Source organism: Silene latifolia, chromosome 9 (assembly GCF_048544455.1).
Source record: "Silene latifolia isolate original U9 population chromosome 9, ASM4854445v1, whole genome shotgun sequence".
In the NCBI taxonomy this organism is placed as follows: Eukaryota; Viridiplantae; Streptophyta; class Magnoliopsida; order Caryophyllales; family Caryophyllaceae; genus Silene; species Silene latifolia.
The window spans coordinates 225,476,099-225,498,880 of NC_133534.1; the positions used below are offsets into that span (position 1 = coordinate 225,476,099).

The window sequence follows — 22,782 nt, forward strand, 5'->3', positions numbered from 1 at the left end:
GACTTATACTATGAGTCAAAGCCTCGTTTCTTTATACCATCTGACCGCCTCTGCTTGAGCTTAGGTAGAGCTACTGATGCGCTGGCTTGCCTATCTTTTGTAGCTCGATTTTCTTCCGGGTATTTTTTGCTTGTTCAGGTAGCCATTATTTCTGCCATAATCACCATGTTGATTTAGCTTTGAAAAACTGACTCGCAGCTTTCACCTCCTCTGTTTTTCCCATAAAAGCAGAGGCTTTTTGGTCAGTTGGAATTGGGGACAGAAAAATTACTCCTCTCCTGAAAATGTTTGTTTGTGCTGCTTCCATTATCTAACGCGATGAGTGGACATGTCTTTTGGCTAGCAAAGAACTTATTACTTATACTTTGGTTTTTATACAATCTGAGCTTGCTGAAAGAACGACCTGCTATTAGAAACTACTAGTGATATGAAGATATTGAAATTACAGGCTTTTAATTGAGTTGAAGTTGTAAGTCCTGTAATTGTGTAGTTGCTGTGTTGATGTCTGGTTACTCAGAGCTTTGGTGTCAGGTGATCAAGGACCTCAGGAATGTCGACTGCTACGAAGGCGTTGGATCCTGCTTTTCAAGGAGCGGGTCAGAAGCTGTATCCTTGCTTAGTACAGCCCGATGTGCTTACACCTATTTCTTGTTTTTCTTCCTTTTTTACTTAGAGTATCAATGCTGTTGCGAGGTCGATGCAATTTTTATGTTAGAGCTATAACTATTATTCACAAAGTTGATCCAACCTTGGATGCAATGACGAGAGACAGTTTCCTTCATCATACCAGTTATGCTGTCCTCATCCTCATTTTGTCAATCTCAAAGTGAATGAATCCTTTTGTTGGGAATTCACGACTCCTAAGTCCTAATTAAATAATCGTTTGTTGGGTCAAATTTAATAAAGAGTAATCCCATTTAAAAGTGAATTGTAACCCATTCAACCCACAAGTTTAAGCCTATTAGTGAGGGTACAACCACACTTATTATAATTTATAAACTACCCAAATAGGGTAAACTACTCAACATCCCTCTTAGGGGTGGCAAATGGGTCAATCGGGTCGGGTATGAGTTGGGTCAGTTTGGGTCGGGCCATTTCGGGTTTGACATACATTTCAGGTGGGGTTGGGTCGAGTCATTTCGGGTTCCGAGTCAATTTCGGGTGACCTGTTGTTAAGGTCACTTTTGGGTATGGGTCATTTTGGGTCGGGTCGTTTTCGGGTCAATGATTAAAACACTTTAGTTAGTACTATATAGATTAAGAAATACTATTTATTAGGAATTGTTATAATTAATGACACTCTTTGGGATGCATATAATATTAATATGATTTAGTACTTGTCGTTTCGGGTCATTTTGAATCGGGTCACTTATGGGTCGGGTCTTTTCGGGTCAGGTCATCTTGGATCGGGTCAACATTGGGTCAATCGAGGTTCAGGTCGGGTTTGGGTCAATTCGGATTCCGGGTCATATTTGGGTCAACCAAGTTCGGGTCACTTTCGGGTTTGGGTCAGCCTTATCGGGTCGGGTCAGCTTTGTCAGGTCTAATCCCTCCCTTGCACGATTTCATTTAACTCTCCCGTGAGATCAGCAAACTCATCTTTTATTACATGCCACTCAATCAGGAGAAGTCTTGCTTAAGACCGTCTTAACTTAAGATGTCTCACAACCTCTTTTTATTTCCACCTTCATTATAATCCGTTGTGAGAACCGTTTTTTAAGCTAAAACCGTATTAAACAATAATTGGTGTTCGATCAGTTGATCACCACCGTACAGAGTATCACAAGATGTCTATCTTACACTTGCACTACACCAGCCCCATCATTTGTTCTTACCATTGTTGGGCCAGAATTAGAGTTGGCTAGCCCCATTTATTAGTCCAACCCAAAAGTTTAAGCTCACCATTGTTGGGCCAGCTTTCACTTCTTCTTCTTCCCTCCGACCAGATCAAAGGTAACATAAGGAAAATTGGAGTATTTAAGAAAAGGTTAAGAAAGTGAGGGTAAAAGTGGGAAAAAATAGTGGACCATATAATTGTGAGTTGATAAGTAGAGTATGTGATGACATTTTGTGTAAATATCAAATAGGTATAAGGACAACTTAATAATATTATGGCCAAATAAAAAATGTTACAATTGGTTTGGATCGTCCATTTAGAATAAGTGCTATATTTGGTATGGGTTGTAGGGTGTATATCTTTATACTTGGCAAAGCTAACCTGTTTTTGGGAAGGATTGTTTTATTTCATTAATAAATAAAAGTTCTCAGGTGCAAATATAACCATTACCATTAGTCAACCAAACTCATGAGCACTTAAATCAATCGATAAGGAATTATTTTAGCTTAACTAGAAATTTCGTCAGTGTTAAAACTCATAAGGGGAGGCTTTATCGCCCTAGTGACCAACTGAACTCGAATCCGGACTAAATCGGTTGGTCTATACCAAAAAACAATTAGACAAGCAAATAAAGCGTGACTTTATTCATCCTAAGTTCGACATTAGACGTATCAATTTAACTACTACAATTGTATCATTGTAGTAGTTAAATTGGTACGACTGATTTTGATTTTCTTTGCCCATATTGACTTTAACCCATTTATCGATCATCAATAAAATCAAACTACAACCCTACAAAAGTTAAAGTTTTCGAGATAATCTTTCTTACAAAGATCCCTATAACTTTTTCATGCCCCGTATAAGGTAGAAACTTTCGTTTGGCAAAGGGTTTCAAATAACTTTTTCATCAAAGTAGGTTTTTTGTCTAAAGAAAAATACTACAAGCCCGAGGTCACCAAAAAAAAAGTTGCACAAATTTGTTTGTTTGTGACGCAAGATATATCCGTCATTTCTTGAGTAAGGAAATTTTACCTCACATCCAGCAACACTATTCATGTGGTCCCCTTTCTCCACTAACCCATTTTGTAATCATTTTAACTCACAAAATATCCGCCACAAATGGTAACCCGTCACAAGGGAGACCAATTGAAAAAGTTGATAGAGAACATTCTTGGAATCAACATTTTTCGAGGTTACTACAAGCCTGAGGTTGAGGTCACCAAAAAAGAAAGTTGATACGAAAAATGTACACATTATCATCTAGAGGAAAAAAATAAAAGAAAAATATTGCGGTGAACTTTGGGTAAAAAATTTGATGGGGAATCGAATAGGTGATGAATCGAAATGAATAGTATGGGTAAGAATTTTGGATTTGATCAAAAGTTGTCGAAACTATGAACACAAATTGAACTCCAATTTAAGTTGTAAACATGGCATTGTCAATGTGAAATGCTTTTTATAGGCCCCTCGAAAGAAAATCTTTATTTTCTCACTTTTGATCAAATCCAAAATTCTATGGCAAATTCTATTGTTTTTTTGGTTGATAGCTTGCTTTTATGTGTGTGCTACTGCTTGTATTATTGTTATTATTTGTCTCGAATCTTAACTCCTTGAAGAGGAAGGGAGATATGGCGAATTGAGAATTTTGTACCCGTACCTTTACCCAAGTCTGACTATGGCAAATTCTATTGTGGCGACTCTTACATTATTTTACAGGTACACCGCTATTTTGCGACTCACTCTCACTGCATCAATAATTCAATATGTATTTGTTACGGGTACGGTTGGATTCCTTTCCTCTGTCAGTGGCGGATTTAGGGAGCGAAATGGTTATAAGAAATTTTGAATTTCTTAATTAAAATTTTTGAATTTTTTCGAGGTTTACTTAAAGGCCAACCATTTCGCCCCTAAGAAGAAATCCTGGCTCCGCCACTGTCTACATGTCTCAACATTTGTTATAACTCATTCTCACATATCGTCTGGATTGTTGACTCAGTACAAGTGAATCCCTAAGAAGACATTTTATTGATGCTATTTAATGTTGCTGTTGCATCGCTCCTGGGATTCCCATTGCGTGGCCATTCTGTCGACTGTCGTGTCTCCAACACTCCTACTCTTTATTTTAGACTAAAAACTAATGTTTATGTTTAGCCTGTTGGACTGTTTGGAATCTGACATTGTGGACTTCTGGTAATACATAATTTTGCAGACAAGCTCGGTCAGGGGAGGTGCTTATTTATATGATATACACTTTTGGCTCGGAAAAGATACCACTCAGGTTGGTCTTAGCTATGTCTTCTCAACCTAATCTCTTTTCTCTGACCACATTAGACCGCTGAGTTTTGAATATATGATGATTATAGGATGAAGCCGGAACTGCTGCCATCAAAACAGTCGAACTGGATGCATCCCTTGGAGGAAGAGCTGTACAACATAGAGAACCCCAAGGTTTTGAATCTAACAAATTTTTGTCCTATTTTAAACCATGTATCATACCATTAGAGGGCGGTGTTGCATCTGGATTTAAGAAGCCGGAAGAACAAGAGTTTGAAACACGTTTGTATATTTGTCATGGTAAACGTGCTATTACGATGAAGCAGGTATATATTTTTTCCATCACTTTTTGCGTCATAGCATCACCTTGTATATGCCAAAGCTAAACTAGTATATTTGCTTTGCAGGTCCCATTTGCTCGCTCCTCTCTAAATCATGATGATGTATTCATCTTGGATACTAAAGATAAGATCTATCAGTTTAATGGTGTAACTTCCAACATACAAGAGAGGGCCAAGGCCTTAGAAGTCGTTCAACTTCTTAAGGACCAATATCATCTAGGAACATGCAATTTTGCAATTATTGGTATAAGAAATTAAATGTTGTCTTTTACCCCTCCTTTCCCATCATGGTGATCCTCAATCCTAATTTGACCAATTTAATATTTTCTAAGATGATGATGAACTTCAAGCTGAATCCGACTTTGGTGACTTTTGGACACTCTTTGGCGGTTTTGCCCCGCTTGCTGAAAAGTTTACAGTGGATGATGATGTTATTCCTGAAGAAACTCCAGCTAAGCTATACATGTATTCCCACTCTCTCTACATTTTCCCATTGACATTGTAGATAAGTTTCTTTGTCGTTTTGACCACTATCTAGTGAAGATTGGGCAGGCATTATTCTTCGGGAATTGAAGTTGCTGCCTTTTATCACCCTTTTTGCTGTCATGTCACTAATGCTAAACATTCCCCCTTTCCATTTCGATTGTTTTCAGTCAATGCAAACATAAATTTACTGTTAGGCTGTGACTATGTGAGTAATTAGAAGTGAAAGACTGGATTTAAAATAAAAGGGTGAGATTTTGAGCTCTAAATTTGATATTTTATTTTGTGAACCTCGCCCTTTTTGTGAACTAATGTTGGCGTTGTTATATTCTCATATTGTTTGATGCCTTTCATAAGATCGACTACGATGTGCCTTTTTGTAGATGAATTTTTCCATTGTTTCAATTGGCTGGAAACCTTTTTTTTAGCGCAGCTTATGAATTGTTATGCTATGACAGCCGATAAATTAGCGCTGACCATCTATTGTCTTTGGTACCCTACTCCAACCACTGACTCTCTGTTGTGGTATTTCTGCTAGTTGCTTCTCTGACAATCTATTGGCAGCCCTGCAGCCTTCAGACACGATTCAGTTACAGCACATAGTGGCCTAGTGGCTAGTTGGAACTCTAGCTCAAAAGCTATGACTTAGCCTGTTCTCTCCGTTTATAATTTGACATTTATTGCTACGAGTCTGCCTGATCCATTTGACATTGTTGGGGCTGTTTAGATATGTATATTCTTAGATGTGCTCCCTCTTTCTCCATCTGAGCCCAATTTAGTTAGTCTGGAATGCACATCGTCTATCTTCTTGTTTATAGAAAAAATAATTTTCATGGAATTTTTTTTGTATGAGCCGCATTCATCTTTGCAAACTCCTCGTGACTGCTGTTTCCGAATGATTTGTTTGCGTCATAAGATTTACAAGTATTGAGTATTGACCAATTAGTTTACATCTTGCATGTTGCTAATAGGGATGCTTATCAATAATCTGGTGTGACAGCTAGTTGAAATTTTACTTTTTAGAGATTATTGTGGGAATGGATCATATTGTTTCAAGTGCTCAGGTCACTCTTGACATTTACTTTCATTCTTGTAGCATCACTGACTGCCATGTTCAGTGGTTGGACGCTGAGCTTTCCAAAGGGTTGATGGAACATAACAAATGTTATCTTCTAGACCATGGAGATGAAGTATACATTTGGTTTGGCCGTGAAACACAAGTGGAAGATAGGAAGGTGGCATGCCAAGCTGCTGAGGTACTACTTATGGCGTTATTCACTTCTTAATTTGGCCTTTTCAGGTGAGAAGTTTGCATAACCTATCACAAATTAGCCTTGAGTAAGAGACAAGGCATAACTTTTCGTAGGTCCACAACATGACTGCCATCGGCATGTCACAGACTTAAACACACTTAATTGATTAGCGAATTGTTATTGGCTTTTTGTCTACCTCAAGTCCTCAATCGAAAGAGAATGGAATATGTGCATCACTTTGGGTTGTTTATTGTTGTTTTTGTATGCTTCCTTCAGGAATTTCTCAAGAGCCACAGTAGGCGGAAGTCAACGCGTATTACCCGTGTTATTCAAGGATATGAACCACATTCATTCAAGTATCACTTTAACTCTTGGCCAGCTGACTCTGCGGCTCCTAGTATCGAAGTCGGAAGAGGAAAAGTGGCAGGTATTAACATTCTTCACCTGCAAACAAAAAGTCGTTCTTTGATATTAGATTTGTATTAAGTCTAACGTTTTCCTCTTTGGTAGCTTTTCTGAAGCAACAAGGCATTGGTGTTAAAGGCGCGAGCAAAAGTGCTCCTGTTAATGAGGACGTTTCACCCTTTCTTGAAGGCAGTGGAAAAATTGAGGTTCAATAGATATTGATCTTATCTCGTTGAAAATGATATAGTTACTAGTTACTTATTCTTGTTAATTTTTTCAGGTATGGCGAATCAATGGTAGTGCCAAGACTCCAGTGGCTAATGACGAAGTTGGTAAATTTTATAGTGGGGATTGCTATATTATTTTGTATACTTACCAATCTAGTGAGAAGAAAGAAGACTATTACTTGTGCTGGTGGATGGGAAAGAACAGCATTGAGGTAGCATTTCTTTTCTGTGTAGCAATATTCTTGTTTTTTGGTTTCTTATTGGTCAAGCGAGATGTGTCTATGGTATGCTTCTTCAAGGAAGGCTTGTTGGAGTGGTAAGCTTCTCGGTTGCCACTGTTGGGCTGCCTCTCTAGTTACATCCATCTTAATAGGTCCTCAATTTGTGGAAGTAGGCCATGTCTGATTTTGGTCATCTGTGTATGTTGGAAGTTGTTTTCTCTTTGTGAGCAAAAAGGAAAGCTGGAAAGGATGATAGATTACTTGAAAGTTATCATGTGGTTAACTATGTGAAAAGCCATCTCATATCCTCATCATTAATTTAAGCTATACAAGGACAAGAATTAAAACTTTCTTAACTCCAATTGATTATGAACTAGGACGTAGTGCTAGACAGTATCAGCAAGAGAGAGGAAAGCTCATTTAGCCTTTTCAACAAAAAATACCCACATACTTTTGATAGGATGAGCAAACGAGCCAAACATGTCCAATTAATGTCGGCAACTCATGCTACACAAGGCTTGAGCAATTTGTAGGGAAAAAAATACAGCCTTTTGATTCGTGAACTAAAAGATATGTAATGGTCTACTAATGTCCAATTGTGGATCTTAATTCTCATATTGAACAAGTAATTACTTCGTTTTGTCAACAAATTACATTAATTTTTGGTGGATTAAGTTGATTTAATCGTTTTTATCTTTAATTAGGGTTTAAAATTTTCAATTAGGGTTTTGATAGGAGAAGGGTGGTGGTAGTGGTGGTGGTGTTGAAGGGGCATCAGGGAAGGGGGCAGGTGGAGGTGGAGGCTTTGTGGGGCACAAGGCAGGTGGGCGGTGTTGGGGGTAGGGATGCTGTGTAGGGGAGACGAGGTGGGTGGTGTAGGGGTCATGCGTGGAGGCGTGACTGGTTGCGCTTCTTTTTATTGTGAAGTATCAGTAATTCAATTCGATGCAGTTCTCGATGCAATTTTCATCTTGTCATTCGGAAACAGCCTCTTAGTGTTGCTAACACAAGAGTAAGGCTGCGTTACTGCGTACATCTAACACCCTACCTCACAATTTGCAAGAGCCATTGAGGCACCGGGGTAATGTTGTAGTTTTATGACTTATATGTTTGGCTTATGGAGCATATATTACTGCCCTATTCAGGATGATAGGAAGACGGCATCACACTTGACTACCACAATGTGCAATTCTTTGAAAGGAATACCTGTTCAGGTATCAGCCAACTGACATCTCCATCAATCATGCCATAGTAGTTTCAGAGTCTGCGAGCGCTTTTTTAAAACTCATGGTTGGCACAGGGTCGAATATTCCAAGGGAACGAACCACCTCAATTTGTTGCAGTGTTTCAGCCTATGGTTGTGTTAAAGGTATGAATATGATGCCTGGTCCAAATTATTACCTGCTTTTTATTATTCCTTTGTTGGGGAAAATTCACATGAATGATGTCGATTCACATAGAATAATGTCGATATTACATATTATGTCGATTTTATCTTCCTAGAATAATCCCAAATTTGCATTATCATCCAATAATTCGAAGATTAATTTCGGTTATATATTTTTTGATTTTTCTTACATTTTTTTTTCTTGAATATTCAAACACAAATGTTAACTTTCTTATACAATGTACATTTTCAACATGTTTTTATAATTTCATGTGGTATTAAACTATTAATCTGACAGTCACCTTTAACTTTAGATTGTTATGGTCATTTTTGAGTTATAGATTAAGGAGAATAATAAATTTAAAAATGGAAACACCGAACGAAAATTCCGCGTTTTCTTATTTTAGATCATAATGAGAAGATGCCTTCAAACCTTCGGATATTTTGAAAAGAGATTTTTTTTTTTTTTTTCTAAAATAGAGTTCAAAGGCAAAAAAAATTATCAAAATGGTGTTAACATGAAACTTATTACCAAAAATGGGTCCACTTCAGCTTCGAAGCTAGGTTCGTATTTAAGTCGCTTACCCCCTCAACCACCTATGTTACTCACGGGTGAATGTCCAAGTGTCGGACTCGGCTATTTTTTTTTGAAAAATATGCATATTTTGGTCTAAAATGAGGTGTCCAAGGGTCATACCCATGTCCGAGTGTCGAGTGTTGGACACGGGTACGAGAGGAAATTAGAAGAGTCGGAGTAACATAGTCAGCCACTAGTACTCTTTCTAGTATTAGAAAGAGGAAACATAACAAAACACATAAGTAGCCTCAACAAGATTTGAACCAAAGTCACTCAGCGACTTCATCCAAAAATGCAAATAAATAGCCCAGCAATTTTTTTTTTTTTTTTTTTTTTTTTTTTTTTTTTTTGCTTAGTATACTAGGTACGATTAACCAAAGTCGCTCAGCCAATGAGCAACTTTGCTCCAAACTCGATTTTTTATATATTTTTCTATTTATTTACATTTTACTAAGGTTGCTAAGGTACCTAACGACTTAACCCCAAGTCACGCGGTCGCTAAATGACTGACTCCGTGATATAGCTTCGTGCATTCCTATCCTACGTGGACCCACTTTCGGTAATAAGTTTCATCGTAACCCCACTTTGATAATTTTTTTGCCCTTGAACTCAATTTTAGGACAAAATTCTTGAAAAGACTTAGCAGACTTGCGATTATCTGTGTGAACATTCCCTTGTTATTATGTAATGGTTACGGTTCAAATTGATTTATCTTGATTCTTGCATCAGTTCATCCCTAATTCTGATTTTTGTGTAGGGTGGACTCAGCTCTGGGTACAGAAAGTTTGTGGAGGAGAAAGGGTTGGCTGATGAGACTTATTCAGATGATGGTGTTGCTCTTATTGAGATCTCAGGAACCTCTTTGCATAACAACAAAGCCATACAAGTTGATGGGGTATGTATTATTCATTGTCTTGTATTCTAATGTTAGTCTAATAAAATATTTGTCTATAGAGTGTAACCCCTCATCCCGTCATTGAAGTATGACAATTCTTTTTCAAATTATAGTTACTGATTGTGCAGCGGTGTTAGTCAGCCTCTTTGTCATTCCACTAGCACTCATACATGGGTACCCATGCCAGATGCTCGTAGTTTTGAAAGTTAATAATTACATTAATATTATGCTTTTTCCTCGTCCAGGTGGCTTCTTCCTTAAATCCAAATAGTTGCTTTATTCTGCAATTGGGTTCATCGCTATTGACTTGGCAGGGCAATCAGAGTAGTTTTGAGCAGCAACGGCTAGCTTCTAAAATTGCTGACTTTTTGAAGGTTTGCTTTCTTTTTATTTTGAACTTGATGTTAGCTTCAAGGACTGTGGCATCACCTTAATCTGTCGACCATTACCTAAGGCACTACCTTGTATTCTATCGCTGCTTCTGGACTGAGATGCTTTCTTTTGAGTGCCCTACCCTACTAATCAAGCGCCTTGGATTATGTATCTTCTTTTAGATACCTCTATGCCTAAGAGATTATGTTTACAGCAGCCTTTTATCTAGCGGATGGCTAATTCCTATTGTCCTAGCTAAGCTGTCTTCTGCAAAGCAAGACACTGTTCTTTTTGTCTGTCGACGTTTTATAAATTGGTACATATATCTCCTCAAAATTAAAATGAGATAAATGTTGGAGGTGCATAATTTAAACGAGCAAGACAGCAACAACTACAGGAGGTAAGGTGTAATTTACAGCTTGAGTTGATTTTACGGTGCTGTTTTTTGGGATTTGGAAGTGGAGTCAACGGTTTTTACTTCACCGTCGGCTTCAATGAATTTGGAGTTGGAGTAGCTCCGTGTTTTCTCTATGTTTTTTGAACTATCCATTTTCTTTTTTAATTCTCTTGTCCATGAAGTTCTGTTGGAGAAATGGCTTAAAAAGTCTTCCTTGTTCTTGTTGCTTGACCCAATTGGAAAGATTTACACTTTGGTTTTGGGTTTATAAGGCTACTCTGTTACCTTATCCACTTTGGTCATCCCGCAAATACTTTAAGAGTTTTAAGTCAGTGGTTGATACCTTCACAGCCTTAAAATATCGAAAAGTTTTCTGTTTTGCCATTGTTATTCACTTCTTGTTCTACAAGTCCTTCGGTTCAAAAACACAACCTTCATGGCAAAAGTGTGGGATTTAAATTTTAAATGCACCATTCTAATTACTGCAGTATTTTGTTGGATTTACATCAATCCCAACTGAAGGTGGTTTTACTGGACTCGAATTTGTATTCTAGTCCACCACCTACGATGATATACCGGTAGTATGGTCATGAAACCTTGGTAAGAATTTCTTACATATGCCAACCAATCTTAAATTCTCAACCAAATCAAATGACAGGGGTATTATGATCATAAAACATTGGTAAGAATTTCAGAATGATTCCCTTAGTCATGTTATGGCATTATGCTAGTGACTTTGATTTAATTTCATGTAGAAAATAAATTGTGTGATTTCTTCTAGAGTTCCAGTACATTGGCGTGACATCATTTTTCTGGTTTCCTTGTCAGCCTGGAAGTGTTATTAAGCACGTTAAAGAAGGAACTGAGAAGCCAGTCTTTTGGTCTGCACTTGGAGGAAAACAAGCATACACAAGCAAAGAGGCATCTCGAGAACTTGTCAGAGACCCGCACTTATTCTCTTTGTCCTTTAAAAAAGGTTTGGCCCTTTATTGTTTCCCCTATTTATTTCTCTCCCTATAAGATATATTCGTATGCAGAAGACTTTGTAATTTGTGAGGGATTACATGCTTCCAAATTTTGTAGTTACCCCTGAACTGATTCATTTTTTTCTCTCTTTGTCTTGGCCTCCGATTGGCAGGAAAGCTTCAGGTGTGTTTGATTTCAAATTGGCTTTTAAATATGCTGCTTATTTTAGAAAATAAGTGGTCTGGGACTCTGGGTCTTATGAGGGTCATTTGTTGTATATTGCAGATTGAGGAAATCCACAATTTCACACAAGATGATCTGTTGACTGAGGATATGATGATACTTGACACCCACATTGAAATTTTTGTTTGGATTGGTCGATCAGTTGATCCTAAAGAAAAGCAGACAGCTTTTGAAATTGGCCAGGTACAATTTTGAAAATGAGGTGATTGCTTGATTAGTATTTTGTCAATGGAGACATCTTTCACGAACAACTTTAAATGCAGACTTATGTTGATTTGGCTGCTTCACGGGATGGTCGGTCTCTCCATATCCCATTGTACAGAATCACAGAGGGCAATGAACCGTGCTTCTTTACAACATACTTCTCATGGGATTCTGCTAAAGCAAATGTATGACAAATAGGCCACGGATCGGATATTCGATTTTATGTGCCCAAAAATCCAAATTTTGACCATCCAATATCCGACCCAAACTAATTCAGATATCTGATTTTATGTATCCGACAACAATGAATCAGATATCCGAATCTCCAATATCCGTTCCTTTTCATCAATAGTGACTGTGTTTCATCCTAATACTTGAAGCATGTTTTAATCAGTGTCTGTTTGTTATTTATATGAAATAGTATGTGCCTGTCAGATTGAGAATAACATGACTGGCCAACCCTAGTCTTGCGTGCTTAATGATGTAAACACACAGACCTGGGGGTATTTCTGTATGTTATCTTCTATGACAATTATTTTTGTGCCTTTGGGCATGCTTCATCAAGTTTAAAGACGTTGCATTTGTATAGAGACTGGAGTTTCTTATGAGTCTGCCATCTCCCCATCAAATAAGCTGTGAACTTCTCTTCTTTTACGACCTTAAAATTGCAATGTCTGGTGTTAAGAACACTTGTGTTTTACATGGCTATTTTTGCATGTTGTTCACATAGAAAAACTTTGCGCTCACAGGTTCAAGGCAATTCATTTCAAAAGAAGGTCATGTTATTATTTGGTGCCAGCCAATTTGTCAAGGTAATTCTTAAAGCAATTAATTGTCTTAATTCCTGAGATTATTATACCTGTTTAAAGAAGTATAGATTTTTTTTAAGAACTATTGATGTAAGATCATTGTGCATTTTGTACACTCTTTTACCTGTCATTGTCAATTATCTCTCCCCAAGAGATCAATTTGTTTATGATGTGTTATTCAGTTTCGACTGGATAACGTGAGATTTCTAACTTGTTGGGTCCTCATTCCTTTTGATTATGGTATTAATACTTGTAGATAATTCATTACACGGTTTGTTTATGAGGGGACAACATAATCAAAAGAGCTTTGCTTTTTAAGATTTTGCAGAAGTCAAGTGGATTAAATGGTGGTGGAGCAACACAGAGAGCCGATGCTTTGGCCGCCTTGTCGTCAACTTTCAATCCTTCATCTGAGGAAAAGCCTACTTCTCTAAATGTGAATATATACTCTTAAGTCTCCTATTATTTGGATTTGTCCTCTTGCTAGTCATTATATGGGGAAGAAATTAGTCTTTTTTTTTCAAGCATCAGTTGCGGGACACTACCTTTAAAATGGTCGACTTCCAAATACTTTCTAGAATTTTTTTCTTGAACTCACCCCTTATAAATCTATTTTACATTAGATATTACCCATAATCATTTTACTTTGAAAAAGTAAACATTCCGATGATTGACCACCTTGACAGAATACTAGATTTTCCTAAATTTTACCCATTTTCTAAATACAAGTCACCCCTCATTTCTTGTCCTTAAGTGTTCAATTTCCCTCCGTTACTAGTTGCATGTAGAGCTTTATTTACTTGGGTCATCCTTAAACGCGGACTCTTATTTAAAAGTTTAATCAGAGTAAGAAATATTTTTCTTAGAAGTTACCAATTTAACAAATTTATTTACTTTAAATTGTTCATAGTGGTTGTTCATTTGATGGCAATCATGATTTGTGTGTATGTTAGTTTAATTTCTAATTGTTGTATGTAATTCATATGTTCAATTAATACCCTAATTCTAGTGGTTTGAAGAGGCATACCAGAATGTTAAGTAGAAAATAAAGAGGCTGAATAATGGAGGGGGAAGGGAATGATTAAGGAGGGAAAATATAGAGGGAAGCAGGAGGATGGAAGGAAAAAGTATAAGTTGGAGGGAAATATGAAAAGACGATCAATCACATGCCAAGACGATCAATCACACTGAATGTTGACCTTCTTCCTCTGGAAAATGAACTTAGGTAGTATACTACTACTATCTCACGTAAAAATAGATTTTTAAGGAGTGCGTTTGCAAGAAAAAAATGTTCCGCAAATCAACTCTCTTACAGAATTTAGGTAGTGTCTTAACATTGTCGACTGCTTTGTTTTTCGCATGGTATCCATTCATTTGAATCTACTGTCACCCATCCAGTCATCTTTATCAACTGTGTGTTTAAGGAATCTCACGAGCCCTTTCATTGTCGCAGAAGTCAATTAGGACAAATCAAGGAGGGAATACGCAAAGAGCCTCTGCTTTAGCTTCTTTGTCATCTGCGTTGAATCAAACTTCGGAGAAAAAGGGTGCATCACCGACTGCTCCAAGGCCAGTGAGCTCAGGTCAGGGATCACAGAGAGCCGCTGCATTGGCTTTTCTTTCATCAGGTACAATTGTTGACTCCTTTTTCCAGACGGGAGCTGTTTCCATATACTCCTATATTAACCGTTTGAAATCAGGAATAAAGCAATACTCCTTCCATTCCATTTATATGGTCCTACTTTCTGTTTTAGGATGATTTAAGGAAAAGTTATAAATTAAACACTCTACCCCTTGAGTTAAAAGAAAATGGGGACAACAAGGGAATAGTGGTTAATAGTTTAGGGGCAATATATGATGTTCACTCTCTTTTAGGTGCAATATAGTATTTTGGGATATTCACTCTTTTTCCTTGTCAAATTTAGAAAGAGGACAATTAATTTGGGATAATTTTAAAGGGAAGGGACAATTAATTTGAGAAAATGTAAGATAAAGTGACTTAATGTTATATCACACGGATTACTTCCTCCATTCAAATCCAAACACACCATTTGCTTTTGCACACATGTTGCAAAGTTAACATCTTGAATTATACAACAACAACATCAGAGCCTTAATCCCAAAATGATTTGGGGTCGGCTGACATGAATCATCCTTTCGAACCGTCCATGGGTGAACGCACGCCTCAAAATGCGAATAAAAAAGGGGAAGATGAAAAACAAAAAGGAAGAACGAAAATGTAATGGAAAGTCAAGGTAAACTTAGGGGTTTTAAAATCGAATTCCGGCTTTCTTTTATAAAAACTTAAAATTTAAATCGAGAGAAAAAATTAAAACGATTTTTAAAAACCAAAATAGAATTAAGGATCCGGAATGAACCAGGTAAAATCTATAAGAAAGTGGTTGGTAAAAAAGTGTAATAAAGGAGAGAAGAATAAATAATTTAATTTCTTTAAATTAAATAAAAAAACACTAAATATGTCAAAAAAACATCAAATACTAAAAATCCACATGTATCCTTTCCATCCATTGTGCCCTCTCCGTCACCATACTCTCCTCAAGCCCTTAACTCTCATATCGTGCTCTATCACTCTCAACCATGTCTGTCTCGGTCTTCCTCTACCTCTAGGGACCTTTTCTGTTCTCCAAGTCTCCACTTCTCCTAATCGGTACGTCCATAGGTCTCCTTCTCACATGGCCAAACCATCTTAGTCGGTTTTCCATCATCTTGTCCTCTATTGGCGCCACTTTTACCTTTTCCCTAATCACCTCATTCCTTCACCGATCTTTCCTTGTATGTCCGCACATCCACCTCAACATGCGCATCTCCGCCACACTCATCTTTTGAATGTGACAATGCTTCAGTAACACTGAGTCGTAAAGTAAGGCAGCCTAATTGTCGTGCGATAAAATTTTCCCTTTAATCTTTGGGGCATATCTTTATCGCATAGAAACCTCAAGCACTCTTCCATTTCAACTATCCCGCTTTAATTTCGCGAGCCACATCTCCGTCTAACTCCCCATCTTTTTGAATAATAGATCCTAGATATCTGAAGAAATCCGAACCCTCAACAATATTCCCATCGGAAATAATACTCCCCGCCTCTGTCGATCTCAACCCCGCCACCTTAGTGAATTGACACCTCAAATACTCGCCTTACTCCCCGCTCTCCGCCGAGCCTCGAACCCACGAGTCTCTAAAGCCCCGCTCCACAATTCCAACTTCTCTTCACCCCTCTTTTGTCTCATCAATCAACACAATATCATCAGCAAACATCATACACCAAGGGATGTCGTCCTGAATATCACTTGTCAACTCATCCATAACTATAGCAAAGAGAAAAGGACTAAGTGCGGAACTTTGATGCACCCCGATGGTTATAGGAAATTCTTCCGTTCTCCCAACATTAGTGCGAACACTTGCACTAGCCCCCTCATACATGTCCTTTATGAGGTCAATATATTTTCGCGACACACCCTTTCTCGCCAAAGCCCACCAAAGTACTTCTCTTGGTACCCTATCATATGCCTTTTCCAAGTCAATAAAAACCATATGTAAGTCCTTCTTCTTGTCCCGATGGTATTCCATCAACTGTCTCATGATAAAAATCGCATCCATAGTCGATCTTCAGGGCATAAATCCAAATTGGTTATCCCAGATGTCAGACACATTTCCTGAGCCTTTGCTCGATTACCCGCTCCCATAACTTCATTGTATGACTCATAAGTTTAATTCCCCGATAATTGGAACACTCTTGAACATCACCTTTGTTCTTGTACAAAGGGACAAGAGTGCTTCTCCTCCAAGCCGATGGCATCTTGTTGCTCCTCCAAATCTTGTTGAAGAGCATGGTTACCCATTCGATCCCTTTCTCCCCGAAGCACCTCCAAACTTCTATGGGTATACCATCCGGTCCCTCTGCTTTCTTGACCCCATCTTCCTTAACGCCTTTCTAACTTCACTCTTTTGTATTCTACGCACAAATTCCCGATTAACCATGCTTGGTGTTACCTCTACATCCCCAAAACCTTGTTCCTGATGTCCATTGAATAAATTATCAAAGTAAGAATTCCATTTAGCCTTTATTTCGTTATCCTCAACCAGAACCTTGTCGTCCATATCTTTCACACACCTAACTCTCCCAATATCTCTCGTCTTTCGGTCTCTTATACGAGCCAGTTTATAGATATCTTTCTCTCCTCCTCTCGTGTCCAACCTGGCATACACTTCTTGGTTAACTTTTGCCCACGCATCCCGTACGACCTTTTTAGCGGCTCGTCTAGCCTCCTTGTACTTTTCAAAGTTCTCATCACTCATGCATTTCTCCAGAACCGTATAGCATTCACGTTTAGTCTTTATCGCTTGTCTCACCACATCGTTCCACCAAGATGTGTCCTTACTTGATGGTCTATTCCCTTTAGATTCCCCTAACACCTCCCTCGCCAAATCCTTTACAACATGCTCCAATTTATCCCACGTTGCATCAATATCTCTTCTCGCAATCCGACCAAATATCGCTACTTCCAACCTTATCCAAAAACGCTTGTTGGTTTCCCCCTTGTAGCTTCCACCACTTGATCCTTGCCTCACCGATTATCTTTCTCTTCCTCAAGTCTCTCTTACCCCGAAAATCAAGAACCACTAGTCTATGTTGTGTTCATAAAGACTTTCCCTGTATGACTCGCAATCGGTGTACTCTTTCCTCCACACATTCCTTACCAAAAGGAAGTCAATTTGACTAGCATTACCTTCACTTTTATAAGTCACCAAATGAGAATGTCTTTTCTCGAACCAAGTGTTCATTACACCCAAGTCATATGCCAAAGCAAAATCTAATATGTCACTTCCTGCTTCATTTCTCTCCCCGAACCCAAAACCCCCATGATTGTTTTCGAAGCCAACTCGACTAGTACCCACATGCCCATTGAGGTCACCACCAATGATCAATTTCTCTCCAATAGGGACTCGTTCTACAACCTCTTCCAAATCTTCCCAGAAGGCTCGTCGAAAAGAAGCATCCAAACCTACTTGAGGTGCGTAAGCACTTATAACAGTCACCACCTCATGCCCGACTACAAGCTTAATGCTCATAATCCTATCACTCTTTCTCGATACTTCTACCACATCATCAATGTAATCTTTATCAATGACAATACCCACTCCATTACGACTTTTGTCTTTACCCGTGGACCAAAGCTTATAACCCCAAGGCGCTATCACCCTTGCTTCATCTCCGACCCACTTTGTCTCTTGTAGACACATTATATGCACTCTCCTCCTTTTCATAACCTCCCTTACCTCAGCTAATCTCCTTGTCAAAGAGCCAACATTCCAAGTACCAAAACGTAACCTACTACCCTTCCTAAAGTCATGTCCTGATTTCTTTACCCGCTCTTGACCATGCTTCCTAGATCCAAACCTATTTGACACCACACCCATACTTCGAGGTGGCGCGCCGCTTTTGGGCGGCGACCTAACAACCCTTGCATATTTTTCACTACACCCGGTCTAGAAGATGTAGCGCACTCTTGCCTATTTGACACCACCCCGGATGTAAAGATGGCGCGTCGCTTCCGGCGACGACCTAGCAACCCTCACATACTTTTCACTACACCCGGATCTAAGAAGTGCAAGCAGATCGCTTCCGAGGAGACGCCCCAACGATGTTCAAATTCCGATTCATGTCCATAAAATGTGACTAAGTTTTTATGCTGGCTGCCACAGACCTACCGCAACCCTCCTACTTTATCCGGGCTTGGGACCGGCAGTGAATGCCCGAAAACACTCACAGGCGGAGTTAACATCTTGAATTATACATTATAAAAAATTGTAAAAGTCTGATAATCTTATTGTACTCATAAAGACGAATCAAACAAAGATCATGAATAGTGTCAAAAAGTAAATGATGTGTTTCGATATGAATGGGGGGATATATAATACTACGATGAAGAGCGTTGATTGATGTGGGACAGATTAGTGAGGCAATCTCAAAGACTTCAATTGATTCGTATGATCTCCTTGCAGCTGCAGAAGAAACTGAAGGCTGTCCTTCAGAGGCAAGTGCGACAGAAGAATCTATACCTGGGACTAATGGGAAAGAACTGGCATCAAAAGATGATGTGGAACACGAAGAAATTGGTTCAAGTACTCAGACCACATTCAGTTATGAGCAACTCAAAGCTAAATCCGAAAATCCTGCGACAGGGATTGATTTAGAACGTAGAGAGGTAGGTTGGTTGGTCCAGAACTGAGTATATTTATGTGATAAGCACTTTGTTTTATTGGCTTATGCCTACATTTTTGTTTGTTTTATCACTATAGGCCTACTTATGTGAGGGAGAATTTCAGTCAGTTTTCGGCATCACAAAGGAAGATTTTTACAAACTTCCTGGATGGAAACAAGACCTGCAAAAGAAAAAGTTTGATCTGTTTTAGATACGAATTCCCTTCTGTTCATTGTTGATAAGCTCTTTGATGCTCTTCATGCTCGTCTTGGTATCCTGTGGTGTATATATGGTAGATTCAGCTGTGGTTTATGCTTTGTATATATGATTGAATTATTTGGTGTTAATATTTGTCTTGCCGTCTTGGTATTTGGTGTTCCTACAGAGTGATTATACACGTGGACAGAATTTGCGTGCTTGTATCTATTGAGTAATTGTGAATTTCAGTAGTATCAGTAGTACGTGATTTTATTTTTCAGACTCGTAAATCCGAAGATACACAAATTCCATGTGGGGTGATATATTTGCAATTAGGATCCTCTCCATTTCCTTTCTTTCCATTTCCTCTCACAAACCCATTTAATAATATTATCCTCTCCATACTTTGTTAATCCTTTATTTCTATGCATAAATCGTGAACAGTTCGATGTTGATAGAATTCAATCTCGTCCGTTGATAGGAAATGGACTCTCCATTTCTTTACTCATATATTTGACCCGTCTTAAGCAAGAGTAGCTGGGATTAGGGTTATTTGGATACACTAGTCTTGATAAAAAGAAAGGATAACCTGGTACTTGGGTAAATAATAACTTTATGTGGTTTGAGAACCTTTGCAGTTTTCTTGTGTTGAAGACTGTGATCTAATAAGTGTAGAATGTGGATAGCAATTAGCATTGGGTATGAGACAATTGATTCTTTTTTTTGGTATTTTTATTTATCTTTAATCAAAGTGCAGTAGTAGACTAGTAGTGGTGTGGGAATATTGAGTAAACGAATTGATACAACAGAATATATATAGATTTGCTTCTTTATAGGTCTCTACTCCACCAAGGTAAGACAGACAAATAGGGAGGGGGAATAGATTAATAATAAGATTAAAGCCGAGGAGAAGAAGAGAGTTGGTTAGTTTACAAGGGGCGAGTTGATAAGCAATGGGGTCGGAATCAAGAATCAAATACGCATGGATGCTAAGGTGCAAGAGTAGTAAACAAAAACAAAAAAAAAAAAACACTTGGGGATGATCGACTGTGATACAAATAAAGACGTTCCAGTCATGATAAGTGTCGGTGGTGAAGATTGCTTTTCAATTTGTGACAACAATTAATTGGAGTTCCTGCCACTTGTGGTGTGTGTGTGTATGTAGTACTCCCTATATATGTAGAGCGGCCCATTTGTGTACTCAGAGTGGGGAATTCAATTCAGGCATCCCTATCTTTACAAAATCTCACTTTAAACGGTTGTAGATGGATTAAATATGTTACCACTTTCATAATAAGATAAACAATAAGTGGGATGGTGGAGGTTATCTTATTATAAAAGTGATGACATATTTAACCTATTTATATCTTTAGACGAATATACTTATCTAGTTATCTACAATGAGACTAATTGTCCTATCTTATCATTCAATCTCAATTACTCCTTCCTTACACCTAGACTGCTCCGTATTATCTCATCTCTTTAGTTATGCTACCCATCAATATATGCAGTGTGCATCACAAATATCAATACATAAATTGTTTTACCAAGCATCGGTCTCATCCTAAATCATTCGCCTTATTTAATACTCCCTCCATTCTACAATAATGTTCCCACTTTCCCTTTTAAGACATCCCACAATGATGTACCCATGTCTCTTATTTCCTTTTATGGGTCTAATATATGACCAATGTATCCTTATACCACCCATATGTTTACACAATATACCCCTCATTTAACAACCCTAAACCTATTTAACTCACCCATTAACATTAATGACTCCCTCCATTTTTCCCTCACATTTGTTTTTCCCACCAATATTTCCCCCAATCCGTCAAACTCTCCCTCGTAAAACTCAATTGCCCTCTCTCTCTCTCTTCATTACTCCATTTTCTACAACTACTGTCTCCTCTCTAGAATCTTCCATCCTAAAAACCCTAAATCTCTCTTTCACTCTCACCGTCGTCTCCTCATTTTGTTCCATTTCACTCCCTCTCTCTAGATCTACTCATATTTTCCCCTTTCATATACTCTTTCTCTCCGATTATGTCTAAATCTAATCACAATAATATTGTTTCTTCTATTTCTTCGAAGAAGAAAATTGTTGGGTCTACCTCTTACCATAGTTCGATGGATGGAGTGTTGTATATTCGTGGTGTTGGTCATGTGGTAGCTGATACATATTTCGGTTATTGATCCCTTCTTGATTCTCAAATTGATGATGATACCGAGGTGACTTCTGCGATTTATATGGACTCTACAACTTGCATTCCTGATACTTTTGTAGATGAAGCGCCTTTCATTGTTGGTGAGGTTGAAAGATCTGTTGTTGCATGTGTTGATGAAGAGGGTATACCTCTGGAAAGTGGTAGATCACCAAGTTTGTCACCAAAATAAAAAAAGGTTCGAAAGGTATTGTGCAAACTTCCTAGAAAAGCTGAGGAAAAGAGCTGAAAAGAGGTGTAAATTTCTTCATCTCTTTCTTTAATTGTTTTTTAAAGTTGTCTTATTATTTGATCTTGCAAAAATTGAAAAAATCGAAGTCTAAAATGTTTTGCTCTTTTTGTGTTATGAAGTTGTTGTTGTTGTTGACGTCCCAGTTTGTATTGATGAAAAGGCTATATTTATGGATAATGGTAGAGCTGATGATTTTTCACCAAAATCAAAGAGGTTCCATGATTATTGTGCATTTTAGTAAAATGCGGAGAAAAAAATGCTAAAAAAGGGAGGTTTATTTCACGAACTCGGCCTTAATTATTTCTAAATGTTGTTGTAATGTTTCTATGTAATGTTCTTGGATGTTGAATGTTGGTAGTTGTTCTCTTCTACTGTTGTTTTATTAGTATGGATATTCTGTTCATTATTGTTGTTTCGCTAAGTATTGTGGGTTCTGTGTTAGGTTATTTGGTTGTTCTATTATCTCCCGGTTCTTCGGGTTTTGCATCTAAAGTGTTTGAGTGTTGTGTTATCTCCTCGTTGTTGGGTGTTCCATCTGTTCTGTTTTGGGTTTTCTGTTATCTGGTAGGTGTTGGGTGTTGCCGTTGGTGTGTTGTTGTTGGATTGTTGCGGGTTTTTTAACTCCAGTCTGATGGGTGTTAGTACTGTAATGTATGGGTGTTCTGTTATATGTTGGGCTTGATTATGTTGATAATTCCTCAGTGAAGGTCATACTCGACTGAGAGGTTACCCAACATTCTGACTGTCACTCTATTAGGCCAGTCAACACATCACTCCAAGAAAAAGAGGTCCATGTTGTTGCCATTATTTATATGTTGATGTAGCCATGTTGAGGTACTCTTTCTTCTGTGTGTTATGCTACTTGGCATTCTTTGACAATGGTGTTGAATTTACTCAATGAAGACAAATTGCTTGCCGAGAGTTTTGGTGTGTGCAACCTCAATGAAGGTCCAACTGGACTGAGAGGCTGTATGTTAACTGGTGGGTGTTTGACTATTACTCTGTTAGGCCA

At 38.1% G+C, this 22,782-nt stretch overlaps 1 protein-coding gene across 3 annotated transcripts; it reads left to right on the top strand.

The window, feature by feature from the left end:
• Positions 1 to 480: 480 nt before the first annotated feature.
• Positions 481 to 19,593, top strand: LOC141600478 (villin-2-like). Of its 3 annotated transcripts, XM_074420715.1 has the most exons (23): positions 2,718 to 2,803; positions 2,993 to 3,219; positions 3,385 to 3,553; positions 4,047 to 4,115; positions 4,201 to 4,437; positions 4,519 to 4,696; positions 4,785 to 4,917; positions 6,032 to 6,191; positions 6,465 to 6,615; positions 6,699 to 6,799; positions 6,874 to 7,032; positions 8,187 to 8,255; positions 8,342 to 8,410; positions 9,763 to 9,900; positions 10,146 to 10,274; positions 11,498 to 11,650; positions 11,921 to 12,061; positions 12,142 to 12,267; positions 12,832 to 12,894; positions 13,211 to 13,327; positions 14,345 to 14,519; positions 18,916 to 19,118; positions 19,213 to 19,593. In XM_074420715.1, exons 5-23 carry the CDS (start codon positions 4,429 to 4,431, stop codon positions 19,324 to 19,326), a joined length of 2,388 nt encoding a protein of 795 aa, XP_074276816.1. In that variant the 5' UTR covers positions 2,718 to 2,803; positions 2,993 to 3,219; positions 3,385 to 3,553; positions 4,047 to 4,115; positions 4,201 to 4,428; the 3' UTR covers positions 19,327 to 19,593. The 3 variants fall into 3 exon arrangements, with proteins under 3 accessions (XP_074276818.1, XP_074276815.1, XP_074276816.1); XM_074420717.1 differs by lacking the exons at positions 2,718 to 2,803; positions 2,993 to 3,219 and adding an exon at positions 481 to 606 and having other exon boundaries at positions 3,454 to 3,553; positions 13,220 to 13,327; positions 19,213 to 19,507; XM_074420714.1 differs by having other exon boundaries at positions 2,626 to 2,803; positions 2,993 to 3,553.
• Positions 19,594 to 22,782: the final 3,189 nt, after the last annotated feature.